Below are 13996 nucleotides of genomic sequence, written 5' to 3'. Positions count from 1 at the left end.
ATAGAAAACATCACTCTTGTCAGGAACATATTCACAGAGGGGAGTCTTTGGAACTCCCAAGCAGTTTGAAATCTCCTTCAAGGTAAACTGCCCAGAAGGTGATGTCAATGAACCTCTGCAGCCACTGATCACCTTGCTGCTGCTGCTGCTCAGTCATCCTGCCATCAAGTTGAAGAATGTGGGTGCTGGGGCCAGAGTTGCCATCTCAGCCACTGCACAGCTGTATGACTTTGGTCAAGTGATAGACATTTGTGTCTTAATCCAATCATCTCATTTAAAGGTTCTGTTTGTGTTTGTAAACATGTGCCTGATGAATAAATGAAAAAAATATAGTATTTAACACAAGTTACAAGAAGTTTAAAAGGTCTTCAAACATTCATAACTACTTTCCCTCTCAGGCACTGTGACCTCAAGCACCTGGGGAAAAGGATCTTCAATTAAGAAAATGCCTCCATCAGATTAGCCTGTGGGCAAGTCTGTGGAGTATTCCCTTGATAATCATTGATTTGAGAGGGACCAGCCCATTGTGGACCATCCCACTCTGGGCAGGTGGTTCTGGATTGTTTTTTTTTTTTTTAAAAAAAAAAAAGGCTGAGCAAGCCAGTAAGCAGTGTTCTTTTGTGGCCTCTACTTCAGTTCCTGACTCCAGGCTCCTGCTCTGACCTCTCTTCATGATGAACTGTGATTGGGACACACAGTCTGAAACAAACCCTTTCTTCCTCAAGTTGCTTTGGCCCAAATGTTTTGTCACAGCAATAGAAAGCAAACTAAGACAAATACCCACCTTTCTGGGCTTTGTATTTGCTTCCTAGTTTCTTTTCCCTATTATGAATACATGACTACTTCATCGTTGAGTGTCTTACAGATGGTGTGAGAAAAGACTTTATCCCTACTTAATAAAGCAGTCTCTCTCTCTTCGAATTTTACTTCTATTTTTGGTACTTTCCCCATCTATAATGATCTGCTTGTGTTTATTGTACTTAAATTCCAGAAAAGCATAGTTTTCTTTCTCAGTCTTTATTCTTAGTACCTCTCAGAAGTTTTGTACATACTTGAGGAATTGTACAAATAAATGATTATTACTTTATAGAAGTGAAGCATGAAGTAGCCTTGTATAGAGGTATGTGTTATTCTAATGTCTTGTCAGACAAGACTTCCTAGGAGTCTTGTCTCTGTAGGAGCCTGTTTTCTGATTTTTTTTTTTTTTAAATATAAACTATAATTAACCTAATTTCTCAACTTAAAGCAATTTAGAACCTGGGAGAGGGGGAATTCAAGAGACCTGGTAGTAAAGGGACTATGTTGCCACACAGCAGGGCTTAGTAGCCTTCCACCCACTCCATTCCCCTTTATAACACTGTTTCTTTAGTTTTGGGGGTTTCTTTGAGACAGGGTCTCCTTATATAGCCAGCCCAAGCTGGCCTGGGACTACTCCTTCCTCGTTTCCTGAGTACTGGGATTACACCCACGAGCCATCACACCTGGCCCTTTCTCTGTTTCTTTTTTTCCATCACCAGCATTGGTCCCAGTACCCTCCCCTGTTCTGTTATTTTTCTTCTCTGGACTTAATTGTTTCTGCTGTGTACCTTAGGTTTGATTTGCAAAGGCTGAATTAGACTTGTGCTGGTGTCTTGGGTGTAAAAGATTTGTGCACTCAACATTTAAGATGTGAGACAATGTTTATTTCTCATCTCTCTTATATTAGTGTGCTCTCTCACTGCTAAGTGATTGGAGTCCTCCCCTGTTATTTTTTATTGCTTCCTATAGAGTGTCATTTTAAAATTATTTTTCATAATGTGTATTTATAAAGGCTGGTTTCCATATTGCTGCATTGTCTACCTTGTACCTCTAAAAATGTGCTGATCTTGGATCTGAGAATGTGATAGAAGTGAGTAGAACCAGGTATGGTAGCACACTCCTTTAATCCTAGTACCTGGAAATCAAAAGCAGGCAGATCTCTGAGTTCGAGGCCAGCCTGGTCTGCACACTAAGTTTTAGACTAACCAGAGCTCCATAGTGAGACACTGTCTATACCCCCAAAGGGTGAGTAGAGTAGAACTATTTACAGGCCCTTGACAATCATTTTAATAACAGTGTTATGAAAAAATAGTACTTCTCACATCTCTCCTCAAGAAGCACACAATAGTTGATTGATTGCATACATATGTTTGGATGCTCTTTTGGAGGAGAATGTGTTTTAGAACAAAGGACAGAGCTGGCCCTTGGGAAACTTGTTTTCCTTTCAGAACTATTCATAGCATGCTTGGGGATTAAAACCTGCTCTGACTTTCTGTGTTAGCTCTAAATTAGGTGAAATTCATTTTTCCAGCTTTTCTGACTCATATTTTACATATACTATATAATGTTAAAACAATGGGTGGGATCATAGCTCAGTGGTAGACCATTGGCCTGGAATGCTTGAGACTCTGAATTCCTTCCCAAGCAGATTAAGTTTTTGTGTCTTACCCTAAAATTAAGCCACTGTTGATAAAGCTAGGCTGCCTAGAAGAATAAACTGCAAACATTACTTGGCTCTCATAAATAAAGTGCCAAGAGCTGGGAAGGTCTTCCAGGGTACAAAAGTCACTCCCCCTTCCCCCCCAAAAAATTACACAATGAGATGAACATGATGTTTTGAAAGCACAAATTCAAATGGTCTGGGGTGTAAGGAGGCAGACTCATCAGTGAAGCTTTGAGAACAATTAGGAATCTCAGCTGAGTGACTGCTTGAAGAAGGGAGAAGACAATGTGTAATTGTGGCAGGTGAGTGCTGAGAAAGGCCATGCTAAAAATTGCTCAAAAGACCATGATAAGTGCGTTCTATTTTAATTGATTATACTAGGAAAAGAATAGCCGTACAGTTAATCTAAATGCCTCTTACGTTTGCTTTGGATTGAATTTGTAGTGCTGCAACTGAGAATTTGCATGAAAGAAAATAACCAGACTATACTTAGCAGTAACAACCCAATCTGCAACAGATTTGTAGTAAGTTATAAATTTAGATTGTGGTGCTTCCTGTTTAATGTAACCATGAGGGAAACAGACATTTAGTATGTAGTCCTTTGACCAGGAGCCAGTATTTTCTTAGACCTCAAAGAAACTTTGGTTTCTTAATTGATGAATACCGTTTAACAGCAAGAAAAACTTGTGCAGAAATAAACTTATTACTGTTTGCTGTAATCTGTATAAATCCAAACACATGTACATTTAAGTTTGAAATTAATATTTTATCAAAAAAATTCTGTTCCTTAAATTGGAAACTAGTAGTTTATTTCATTTTGGAACTTAATGGTATAAGTTTTTGTTAAATATTTAACTTTGAATAAAACCTAGTATTCACTTGTAAATTTTTTTGTGATTGAAAAGATTGGCAGTTACAGGGATACTGAAGGGACAGAATGAGATGGGAGTTTATGACCCCATCCTTTAGTGTTCTGAAAACTGCGAATCTTTGAGATACCTCTTTATTTTTAATACCAGGATATTCATTATTTTTCATGTTTAACATGTAGTAAAATCTAGTGATGATATAAGTGTTAATAAGCATATGCAGGGTTTTTAGTTAGTCATTTTTTAGATTAAAAAAGATAACATTAGAAATGAGATTAAATCTAAGCAAAGGTATTTAAGACTTGTAAGGGGAAGAAATTGTAAGATTTGTGGAGCAACATTCAAGAAGACTTAGATAAGCGGATGTCAGCCATATTCTTGAATTGAATATATCCTGGTTATAAAGATGTTCATTCTTCCCAAATTAATTTGAGATTAAGTGGAATTTGACAGGTGTGTTGGGTGGAGCTGACAAACTTGTTTTAAAATTAATATGAAGAGGCACACTTCTTAAATCCCAGCACTGGAGAGGCAGAGGCCAGTGGATCTCTGAGTTCGAGGCCAGTCTGGTCTACAGAGTGACAGCCAGAGCTGTTACACAGAGAAACCCTCTCTCGAAAAACAAAAAATAATAATTTAATATGAAGAATCTAAAGCAGGAGGAATTTGCTACATAGGGAGTATCAGGCCAGTCAGAGGTACATAGTAAGACCCTGTATCAAACAAAAAAGAAAAAATAATTTAGAAATTCAAAGAGACAAATCAAAAACTACTAGTAAAAACATTCCCCCATATACCAAGATTTAATTCAAAACTGTAATGTGATCAGTTCCAGATTTACTAAGGATCTAATTAATGAATAAACTGAAACTGTTAATCATGAAGAAAATAAGCAGTATCTTTATGATCATAGAGCAGAGCATTATTTTTCTACCTCCCTTTTTCTTTTTCTTGCCCTTGTACTTTTTTTTCCCCCAACAAACAAAAGATCTGGTCCAGTGGGGGGAGGAGGTGTAAATTTAGGTTTATGTCAAGAATTTGTGTTTTAAAAAGTACCATGGAGAGGAGACTGGAGAGGTAGCCCAGCAGTTAAGAGTGAGTATTGTTTTTGCAGAGATATGGGGTTCAGTTCTCAGCGCCACATCAGGTGGCTCACAACTCCAGCCCCTGGGAATCTAACACCCTCTGGCCTCCACAGGCACCTGCATGTACATGATGCACATAAACTCACATACACACAAATAAAAAGAAACGAAGTATTTAAAAATACCATTGGCTTGCTAAGAAGATTGCTCACAGGGTAAGGACACTTGCTTGCTGAGATGACCTGGTTTCATTCCCTGGGCCCCACACAGTGGAAGGAGAGAAAAGATGCCTGCAAGCCACCCTTTGACCTTCGCAAGCCTATGCCTACTTCTGGCAAACACATGTAATTTAAAATACCACTGGCAGAGTGGAAAGAGGAGCTACAGAATGAGAGTTGATTTATAAAACTGACAAGTGCTCAGGATTTATTCAAATATAGACAGATGTAATGAACTTGAACACATGAGATACTTTCTCAGAGAGTTGCCTCCTGCCAGCATTAAATGTTGAGACTAAACTAAGACCCAGCACTTTGCTTCCATTTCTAGTCAGGTTTTTAGCCCTTGACTAAGTGTTCAGTAGACTCTCAATGCCTTGCTTTCCTTTAGGCTTGGTTCTTAAGAATTACAGCTGAAATGATGTCACTTTGGAGAGACGTTAATGTTGTGATTACATGGCTGTCTGACAGAATGCCTTTTCTGTCATCTCCGTGCAGAACTTCAGTCATGGAGCCCGAGACACTCTTTCAGCATGTGATCCATGCCAACATTGTGTCCTTTAGAAATGTGCCAAGGTTCATAGACTGAGTTAACCAGGATAACAGCAGTGTCCCAGGTGGTCATGGGCTTAATAGTCTAAGGACTGTGGCATTGGGAATGAGGTAAATCTGCAGGACTGAAGATCATCGTGGAAAATAGGGAGATAGCATGGTGTTAAGACTAAGCAGTCATGTGAGAGCTTCCACCACTTTGGTGAAAAGTAGATGCAGAAAGATGAAGCCTGTGAGGAGTCTGATGAAGAGAGGTAAAGTTGGTCACATCTGTGTCGTGGTACACGATTAGAAGGCTGACAGACGTCATAAAAGATAACCAGGCAGTCATTTTGATATCTAAGATGTGAGGGAGAAGGGTGACACTAGACTCTGAAAGTAGACACAGTGTGTGTTTGGCTTGGGGTAGTGTCTCAGGTGTCCTGTCATGGGCTTGATTGGATGTTGGTTACCTTTGTGGCATTGGGGGAGGGGGGAATATCACTTAAGACAGACAACTCTGGTTTAGAAATGAGAAATAAGGTCCAGGCAGGGAGATAACATGGCATCATGGGCTCAGAACCTGGGTATGACTCAAGTCTCTTGGGGGAAATTTTAGAGTGAATTGTCACAACCATCTTAAGTAGAAGATGCTACCTGTAGTGAGTGGAGCAGCTACAGAGCTGATGGCTCTACTAAACTTGTCCAGTGTGTGTGTGTGTGTGTGTGTGTGTGTGTGTGTGTGTGTGTGTGTGTGTGTGTGTGTGTTGGGGGGGGGTCATGACTTAGGTAAAGGGAAAAGTACCCCAAGGACAATCTTGGTGGTGAACATGCTGTTTCTTAATCATTACTTGGAGTAAGTTGTTTTGTTTTGTTTTTGTTTTTATGAAATATTTAAGCTTTGACTCTTGCTATGATACTGGCTCATCCATTCAATATTGTCACAAGATTTGAGGATGTCACTCTACTTTTCTAGGGTGGTGCTCTTGACTAATTGTTGCTTATAAGTGCATCTGGAGCTCTGCAGCACCGTGTGGTTTCTGTGTATACCAGTAATTTAGGCATCTGGGGCTTGTTTTTGAAGATAATTCTGTGGTGTGGGGATTCCTGTGTTGCACCAAGGAGCATTTTAACTTTTTTTGTTTTATCTTAAAATCCCCTTCTCAGAAAAATTTTAAATATTACTTCATTATGATACAGCATCAAGTAGTCAAACTGAAAAGCATATCCGATTTTGTTGTTTCTTTATAGAGTATCATTTTGCTTCTCTGAATGAGTGAATTACACTTTATCAGTAGCATTTTGAGTTTTATGTTTGGAGCCTATTCTGCTCTCCAATTATTGTAGTGTTTAGTGATCTTTATGATGAGTGTAAGAACTTTTGGGTGTCTCTTGATTTCTCTATTTTTCATACTGTTTTACCTTGTAATTTGCCCTTCACTGTCGCCAGTTAAAATAACCTATCTATGATTTAGCTGGATAATCATAGTTTTATTAAAACTTGGAAATGGGTCTTTTACTATGTGTGTTAATCATGGTAGTAGTAATCACAGGTACTGTATAGTTTGCTCTTCACAGCCACCTCCCGACGTAGGAGCTGCGAAGACGCTATAGCACGGAGAGCGCATGAGCAGCTTCCTCCTCAAAGGCACACAGCATGTCAGTGTGAGCCAGGCACATGGAGCTGAAACCTGTAACCAGTCAGGCTCCTCGGAGATGAGAATCCACAGCCTCCTATAGAGCTCTTGTTTGCTTTTGTTGTTTACTTTCTTACTCTCAAGGTGCTTGCTCTCTAAATGTTTGATTTGGAGGTATACACCAATTGACTTTCCAGTGCACTTCTGTGAGTCCAGCACTATTTCACTTTGTGTCCACATGTTACCCTAGCAGACACATGCCTCTGCTGCCTGCTTGCCTCTTGGCAGTGGTAAGGGAAGGAATCTTGACTGATGGATGTACTGCTGTCGCCTCCAGTCTTGCCCTGACCACTGATGCTGGTCTTTCCTGCACTCCACAGCTGCTTGGTGCTAAATGTGGAGTAGCCCTGAAACTGCCCTCTGCGCTTTGCATTTTTCTTCTGCTTACATTTTGGACTTTGGTTTCCTTAGTTTTGTTTCTTCTCATTTGTCTTTTTCAGAGATTAATTATAATTTGTTTTAAAACCACACTATGTTTCCTGGTGTGTATGTGATACTGAGGGCTGACCTAGGGCTTTGTAAGTACTCATCTAGCACTCTAAACTGAGCTCTACTGCCAGACGCATGTTTTCATTGTGCTAACATGGTCTGCTCTCTTAGTTTTTAAGACGCCATTTTACTGTTTCTATGTAAGTGGTGACATGGCATATGCTTCTTCAGTTTGGTGCCATCTTGTTAATGGTTCTTAGTCTTTTTGAGTCATGGACTACTTTTATGATGATGAATTCTGTACATCCCTTTTGTTTTCCTGGTTAAATTTGAGCCCTCTGCCTTGGACCCCACCAATGGTCACATGTTAATTTGAGCATTACTAGTTCCTATAAGGATTTAAGAGAGTGCTGGTGGTATAATTAGTTATATTAGAGGTATAAGCATTGGCTTGAAATTTTCAGATTTTTTTTTTTGTTATTTGAGTTTAAGAAATATTGCAATTTTTATGTAGCTATATATCAAATATAAAGAAAGGTATTGTGTTAACCAGTTTTATAACAGTTCTTTTTTTCTTTTCTCCAGGTTTAACTATAGATCAACACATCACCTTGCATCTCATGGGTTCTATGAATTTTTAAATTGGTTTGATGAAAGAGCATGGTATCCACTAGGAAGAATAGTAGGTGGCACTGTAAGTATCTTAGCTGTTCTTTATGTTAACTGTAAACTGTTGAGCAAACCATTGAGTGCTGCTGGGATGAAGGTCTTTGAAAGCTGCATAGAGTCCACAAATACAGCAGCCTCTGTAGCTAGTTAGCTGGTATTTCTTAGCTCTATTCTTGGCAGTATATTTGTGGAATATCTCACACTGGCCTCTGGCAAGTGTGAGATTAAATTAAGAATCTGCTGTCTGGCCAGGCAGTGGTGACCCACACCTAATCCCAGCACTCAAAGACAGGTGGATCTCTGTGAGTTCCAGGCCAGCTTGGTCTACAGAGCGAGTTCCAGGACAGCCAGAGTTGCACAGAGAAACCCTGTCTCAAAAAACTGAAAAACAAAACAATTTTTCACAAAGCACCTCAATCCAGGCTGTATTTTTTGCTTTCTTCTCGAGCAACTGAGTTTAAAATAAAGCTTTTTTTGGGGAAGGAAATAAAATTTAGAATTATCAAAATAATTTAACTTTTCAGGCCTCAAGCTTCTGAATTAATCTAAATAATTGAACCTTGATTGTAATTGGTGTAGAGTTCTCTGGATCCAGAATGCTGGCATAAGGTTCTTAGGATTCAGTGTGCAAGGAGAACTGAAGAAGGGGAAGATATGGTGGCACTTGAGGAAGTTTGTATGGTCATTTCTTCTTGATTGCCTTTGCTAGAAGCTTATCAGTATCACTGAGTATCACCCCAAATAAACTTTGGCTCTCTTGTATCATTAATTCAAAGTCATTTCCTTCTTCTATATCCTTGAATTTATTTTTATACTCCTTTCCCAACGCCCTGTGCTTTCTCCAGTAATTTCAGCCTTTTTTGCCTATTGGCTGTGTTTACAGCTGTCACATTCACAGTTGCCTGTGAACACACGCTGCTGTTAGCAGCATTTACTGAGTTTTGGTGGAGTGTTTTCATCATCCTTCCATTTTAATTTCTATTAGAAGTTCCTTCTACTTGTGGGATTTTATTTTCTTTTATGTTCACTTTGTAGCCCTTGCATTAAACTGTAATCCTTCTGCTTCAGCCTCCTAAGTGATGGAATTATAGGTAAGGACCACTATGCCTTCATAGAAGTTCATTTATAACTTTTAAAAGAAGATTCTGTAGTACTCTTTAAAATTTTTTGAAATGGATTGTAGTTAGCAAATACTACGTAACTTCCAACCCTTTAAGTTTTTTGAGACTTGATTATAACCTAAAATACATTATAATTTAGGCCATATTCCTTCTGTGTTTAGAAAGGGATAGGGGTGGCACATGTACATGTAGAGGTCAGAAGTCAGCCACAGATGTTCCTTGGGTCTGTTGTTCTTACTTGTTGAAGCAGTCTTTCACTGGCCTGGAGCTCCGCCGTCATTGGGCTAGGTTGACTGACCGCAAACTCTAGGAATCTACCTGCTTCTGCCCGCCATACCATTCCCCATCTCTCAGCATTGAGTCTGCAAGAATGTGCCAACACTGCAGGCTTTTAACGTGGGACTTGGGGATGGAGGCAGGTTCTCATGCTTTTCAAGTGTTACTATCTGAGTCGTTTGCACAGCCCCATTTTGAGGCTTCTTACATCCTGATATTACTGTAGTTTGGGAACAATCTTATCTCTAGGACTTTGTTCCTACTTGGTAAGGAAGGCAGAGTTCCTTTCCCTGATGAATGAGAAGAATTTATCCAGTTTAGTTTCATAAACAGAATCTGACTTTGCTAGGAATTAGGCTTTCTCTCTGGCCCCATGTCAAGTTAAAGCTGCTCGACCTTTGACCCTAAGGCCACATTACACCTGGTTTCTTGGGCTTTTTTGCTTTCTCTTGTGGACTGTAGTGATATGAATACCTACTTAAATTTGAACTCCCTTGTTTTTTTTTTTTACATCTGGGGAGTATCCTTTTTTTCCTTAAGTTTGAATACACACACACACACACACACACACACACACACACGTAGTCTATCTTAAATTTATGTATACATGCATCTGTGTATGTGCACCACATGCGTGCCTGGGGCCTGCAGAGGCCACAAGATGGGTCAGAAACCCCAGGAGCTGAAGTTATGAACAGTTGTGAGCTGCCATGTAGGTGCTGGGAACTGAACCTGGGTCCTCTTTGCAAGAGCAGCAAGTACTCTTAACCATTGAGCCATCTCTCCAGCTCCAAGTCTAAATATATCTTTGTTGTTGAGAGTCTTTGGTTTCATTCAATACTACTCTGTATTTTGACTGTTTTCTTAATGTTAGGTCCATCTGCCATATTATATGTATATGTTGATTTACATTGAGAAGTATTTTCAAATTCATGTCTATTTTCTTTGTTTACTGCTTGACAAAATCATACAGTAAGACCTAGTATTAAATATGAAATGGAAGAGGATTTTTTGAGAATTGTAAGAACTTACTGTACTGTTTTTCTCCCCTCGATCCTGTTTACTCTGCATTCACTAGACATTGAATATCCACTCTGCCTATATTGTTCTTGATACTGACAAATAAACTCTTCTTCTGGAGCTTATATTCTTGTGAGGTTGAGCAGTTGAAAATAAGATTTATAAATAGTGTGTTCAATGATAGTAAATGCTAGGGAGAAAAAGCAAGGGGGTGAGCTAAAGACTAGGGACATGGAGATTTAAATAGGACAGTCAGGGAATGAATGAGTGACATAACCTTTGTGGTTTCGATCTCGGGAGAAGGAGAGCCTTTGAGGATTTGGTTGTGAATGCAGATAAAAGCACACATATTAGTCACTGAGGAATAATATGAAATGAATATCCCCAATACTGAATCTTCTTGTGCTGCCCTTCTTTGGTATAAAGGTGGGTGTAAGTTTATTAATCTTCTTTCCCATCACTAAGACTTTGAACATAGAACTTTAAACCTTTTGGCATTCTTTTTTTCCCAAATGACTGGTTCTTCTTGGTAGAAGTGTTTACTTTCTGAATCTTGGATTTAAAAGTAGGGGAGACTGACTTATAATTATCATTTCTCCTTTTTATGTATACATAATAAGAACACGACTAGAGTGTGTTAAAATCCCAGGCCTGAAAAATACATGACTAAGACAGTGCTCAGAAGTGAGGAAGATAATTAATGAAATAAACATCATTACATATTTTTTATTTTAATTACTCTTGTTTTATATTCTCTGCTCTTTTATTTCAGTGTATATTCTGTATATGAATTTCTTTGTATCTATTCCAAAAAGATCTTATTTTATATCACATGAAAGGAAGCTCTTCTTTCCATCTTAACTACAAATAGTGTGTACTAATAAAAAAATGTGTATGGTTCTTTTTGAGTACTTTGTTTTATATGTAACTAAATTTCTTTCTTTCCTTCCTCTAGGTTTACCCAGGGTTGATGATAACAGCTGGCCTTATTCATTGGATTTTAAATACATTGAACATAACAGTTCACATAAGAGATGTGTGTGTATTCCTTGCACCAACTTTTAGCGGCCTTACATCTATATCTACATTCCTGCTAACTAGAGAACTTTGGAACCAAGGAGCGGGACTTTTAGCTGCTTGTTTTATTGCTATTGTACCAGGGTACATATCTCGGTCAGTGGCAGGATCCTTTGATAATGAAGGCATTGCAATTTTTGCGCTTCAGTTCACTTACTACTTATGGGTAAGTACCACTTAATGTTTAGCTATCGTTGATGCTGGTAACCTTCTGCCCAAAGTCTTTAGGTTGGACATGTGTCTTTTACCAATAGAGTTGCACACAGATCTGTTACTATTCATAGTAAATTTAACAATAGGAACATTTAAAAGTATACCAGGAATTTTTCCTGTAGATATAACTGGATTAATATGTCTATAAATTTTAATTTTTACAATAATCCTATTGTACCTACTTAATAAGCCATAGCTTCAAAAAAAAAGAGCTAGCAGAAGCAGCCTGTCAGCTGTACACATCTTTTATATGTGATACTTTTTATATATACATTTAACTATATTTTTAGGTTGGTAGATGAATGACAGCATCACTTCCTTTAATAGTAATTTTAAATTCCCTTAAAAAAGTTACCTGGCAGGCCGGGCACACCTTTAATCCCAGCACTTGGGAGGAAGAGTCAGGCGGATTTCTGTGAGTTCAAGGCAAAAGAAGCCCTGTCTTGGGAAAACAGAAAACAAAACAAAAAGGCTCCCTGGCTTTTAGGTATTTTTTTGCTTTGACCTGGAATTCTAGGAAGAACACTGCAGTGTGATCTGTAGAGGTGGTCTCTTGATCTTGAGTTTAAAAGAGGGAAGAGCACCCATGTGAGTGAGTATGACGATGGCAGTGGAACACTGACAGTTGTGCTGTCATCATCAGAAATGTCCTTAAGAACCTTTGTTTACTGCATGCAGTTGGAAGGAGAAAACAGAAACACTGCCCCAAACTTAAGATTTTGCAGTCTCTTTTGAAAGCCTTTTAATTATGTTAGTTTTAATACTAAAAACAATGTATGTGAGTGTGGATAGATCTTATTAATATAATGCCTGTGGGAAAATGAATTATAGTAGAATAGTCATGATATGATAAATCATGAATGTAAAATTTAAAGAATGCAAATTAGATACTCTTTATGCTGTTTGTAGCAAAAGTACAGCAATGAGGAATCCCTGCATCATTTTTTTTCTGAGGTTGTATGGTTGACATAGAGGAAACAACATTAAAGAAGATCCAACCTATGTTGGTTAAAATCTTTTTTTTTTAAAAAAAAAATAGAATTATGTGAAGTAAATAATGGCAATGATTTGAATTTGAAAGTCTGAATAGATAGGTTGGTAACTCTTAGTCATCTACATTCTGTTGTTATATCTCATATTTGCAATAAAATAAAAACACCCTATTGTAGGAAATTTGTACAACAGATAAATATGAAGGAACAAAGCTCACTTAGGAATTCATTTTATTTAAATAATTTATAATTTAAATAATTCATTTACAGTTGGACATTAAAAAAACTAACATTGCTTCTCTAAATAGTTTTCTAGCCTCTTTTGTTGCTGTAGGTTTTTTTTTGTTGTTGTTGTTGTTGTTGTAACAAGGCCTTGGTATGTGTCTGAGATTGTCCTCAGACTCCTGCCTGTGCCTCTGCCTCCCATGGTTGTGTGCCATGTCCGGCTTATATACAGTCTTTTCTCCTTTTTAACACGTGAGTCTGAACTATTGGAGTAGTGATCTAACTGAAATCGCAACTACCTTTTAGCATTTAAAAGTGTTTCTAAAATTGTGATAAAATTCATTTGTTTTATTTTGAAGAATACAGTTAATCCTTTTTAACTTATTAATTGCTGTACAACTGTCAACACTATTATTTATAGAAAATGTCTTCAGTCTAAAAATTGCGATTGTACCTCAGCCCTGCACCTCTCACTTTCTCCTCCTCTGTATTCTGGGGTAACCAAGCATCTGCATTTTAAAGTTTTATTTATTGCCGCTTGTGTATGATGCAGTCCGGGAGGTTCATGTATGCTGTGGCACAAATGGAAGTCAGAGGACAGTTTTATGAAGTTGGTTCTCACTTCCACCTTTATGTGCATTCCAAAGATCAAACTCATGAGGCCATCCAGCTTGCAAGGCAAGCATTTTTATACTCTGAGACATCTCACTGTCTCACTGGTTTTATCTTTTATGGACTTACCTAGTCTGGACATTTCACATAAATGCAATCTTAATACATAGGCCATTAGTGTCTTCCTTTTTGTGTTTAGCATAGTTGTTAAACATATACTATATTTTTTCCCTCCAGCTTTTTTATTATGGTAAAATACGCAGACTATAACATTTACCTAGTTCCATAGTTTATTAATGTTATATATACTTGCAATGTTTTGTAACCATCCATATCGTCCACCCACATTTGTAAAATGCAGCCATTCTACTTGTCTCATTGACTTTGGCTAATTGAATAGGTAAAACCCTATAGTATACAGCTTCTATAACATTTATATTTTTAGTGTTTTTATGGAACCTCTACACCATTTTCCATAACTAGCCTTTCAAATTTCGACCA

At 38.0% G+C, this 13996-nt stretch overlaps 1 protein-coding gene across 1 annotated transcript in view; it reads left to right on the top strand.

The window, feature by feature from the left end:
• Stt3b (STT3 oligosaccharyltransferase complex catalytic subunit B) overlaps positions 1–13996 on the top strand; it is a 79218-nt gene that overhangs the window by 25637 nt on the left and 39585 nt on the right. Inside the window, exons 2-3 of the mRNA XM_028886522.2 lie at positions 7876–7984; positions 11332–11619. Of these exons, the coding sequence (XP_028742355.1) occupies positions 7876–7984; positions 11332–11619 (397 nt within the window). The remainder of the gene's footprint in view (positions 1–7875; positions 7985–11331; positions 11620–13996) is intronic.

The sequence above is a fragment of the Peromyscus leucopus genome, chromosome 7 (assembly GCF_004664715.2).
Source record: "Peromyscus leucopus breed LL Stock chromosome 7, UCI_PerLeu_2.1, whole genome shotgun sequence".
NCBI lineage: Eukaryota > Metazoa > Chordata > Mammalia > Rodentia > Cricetidae > Peromyscus > Peromyscus leucopus.
This window is presented reverse-complemented; position numbering and strand designations above follow the sequence as displayed.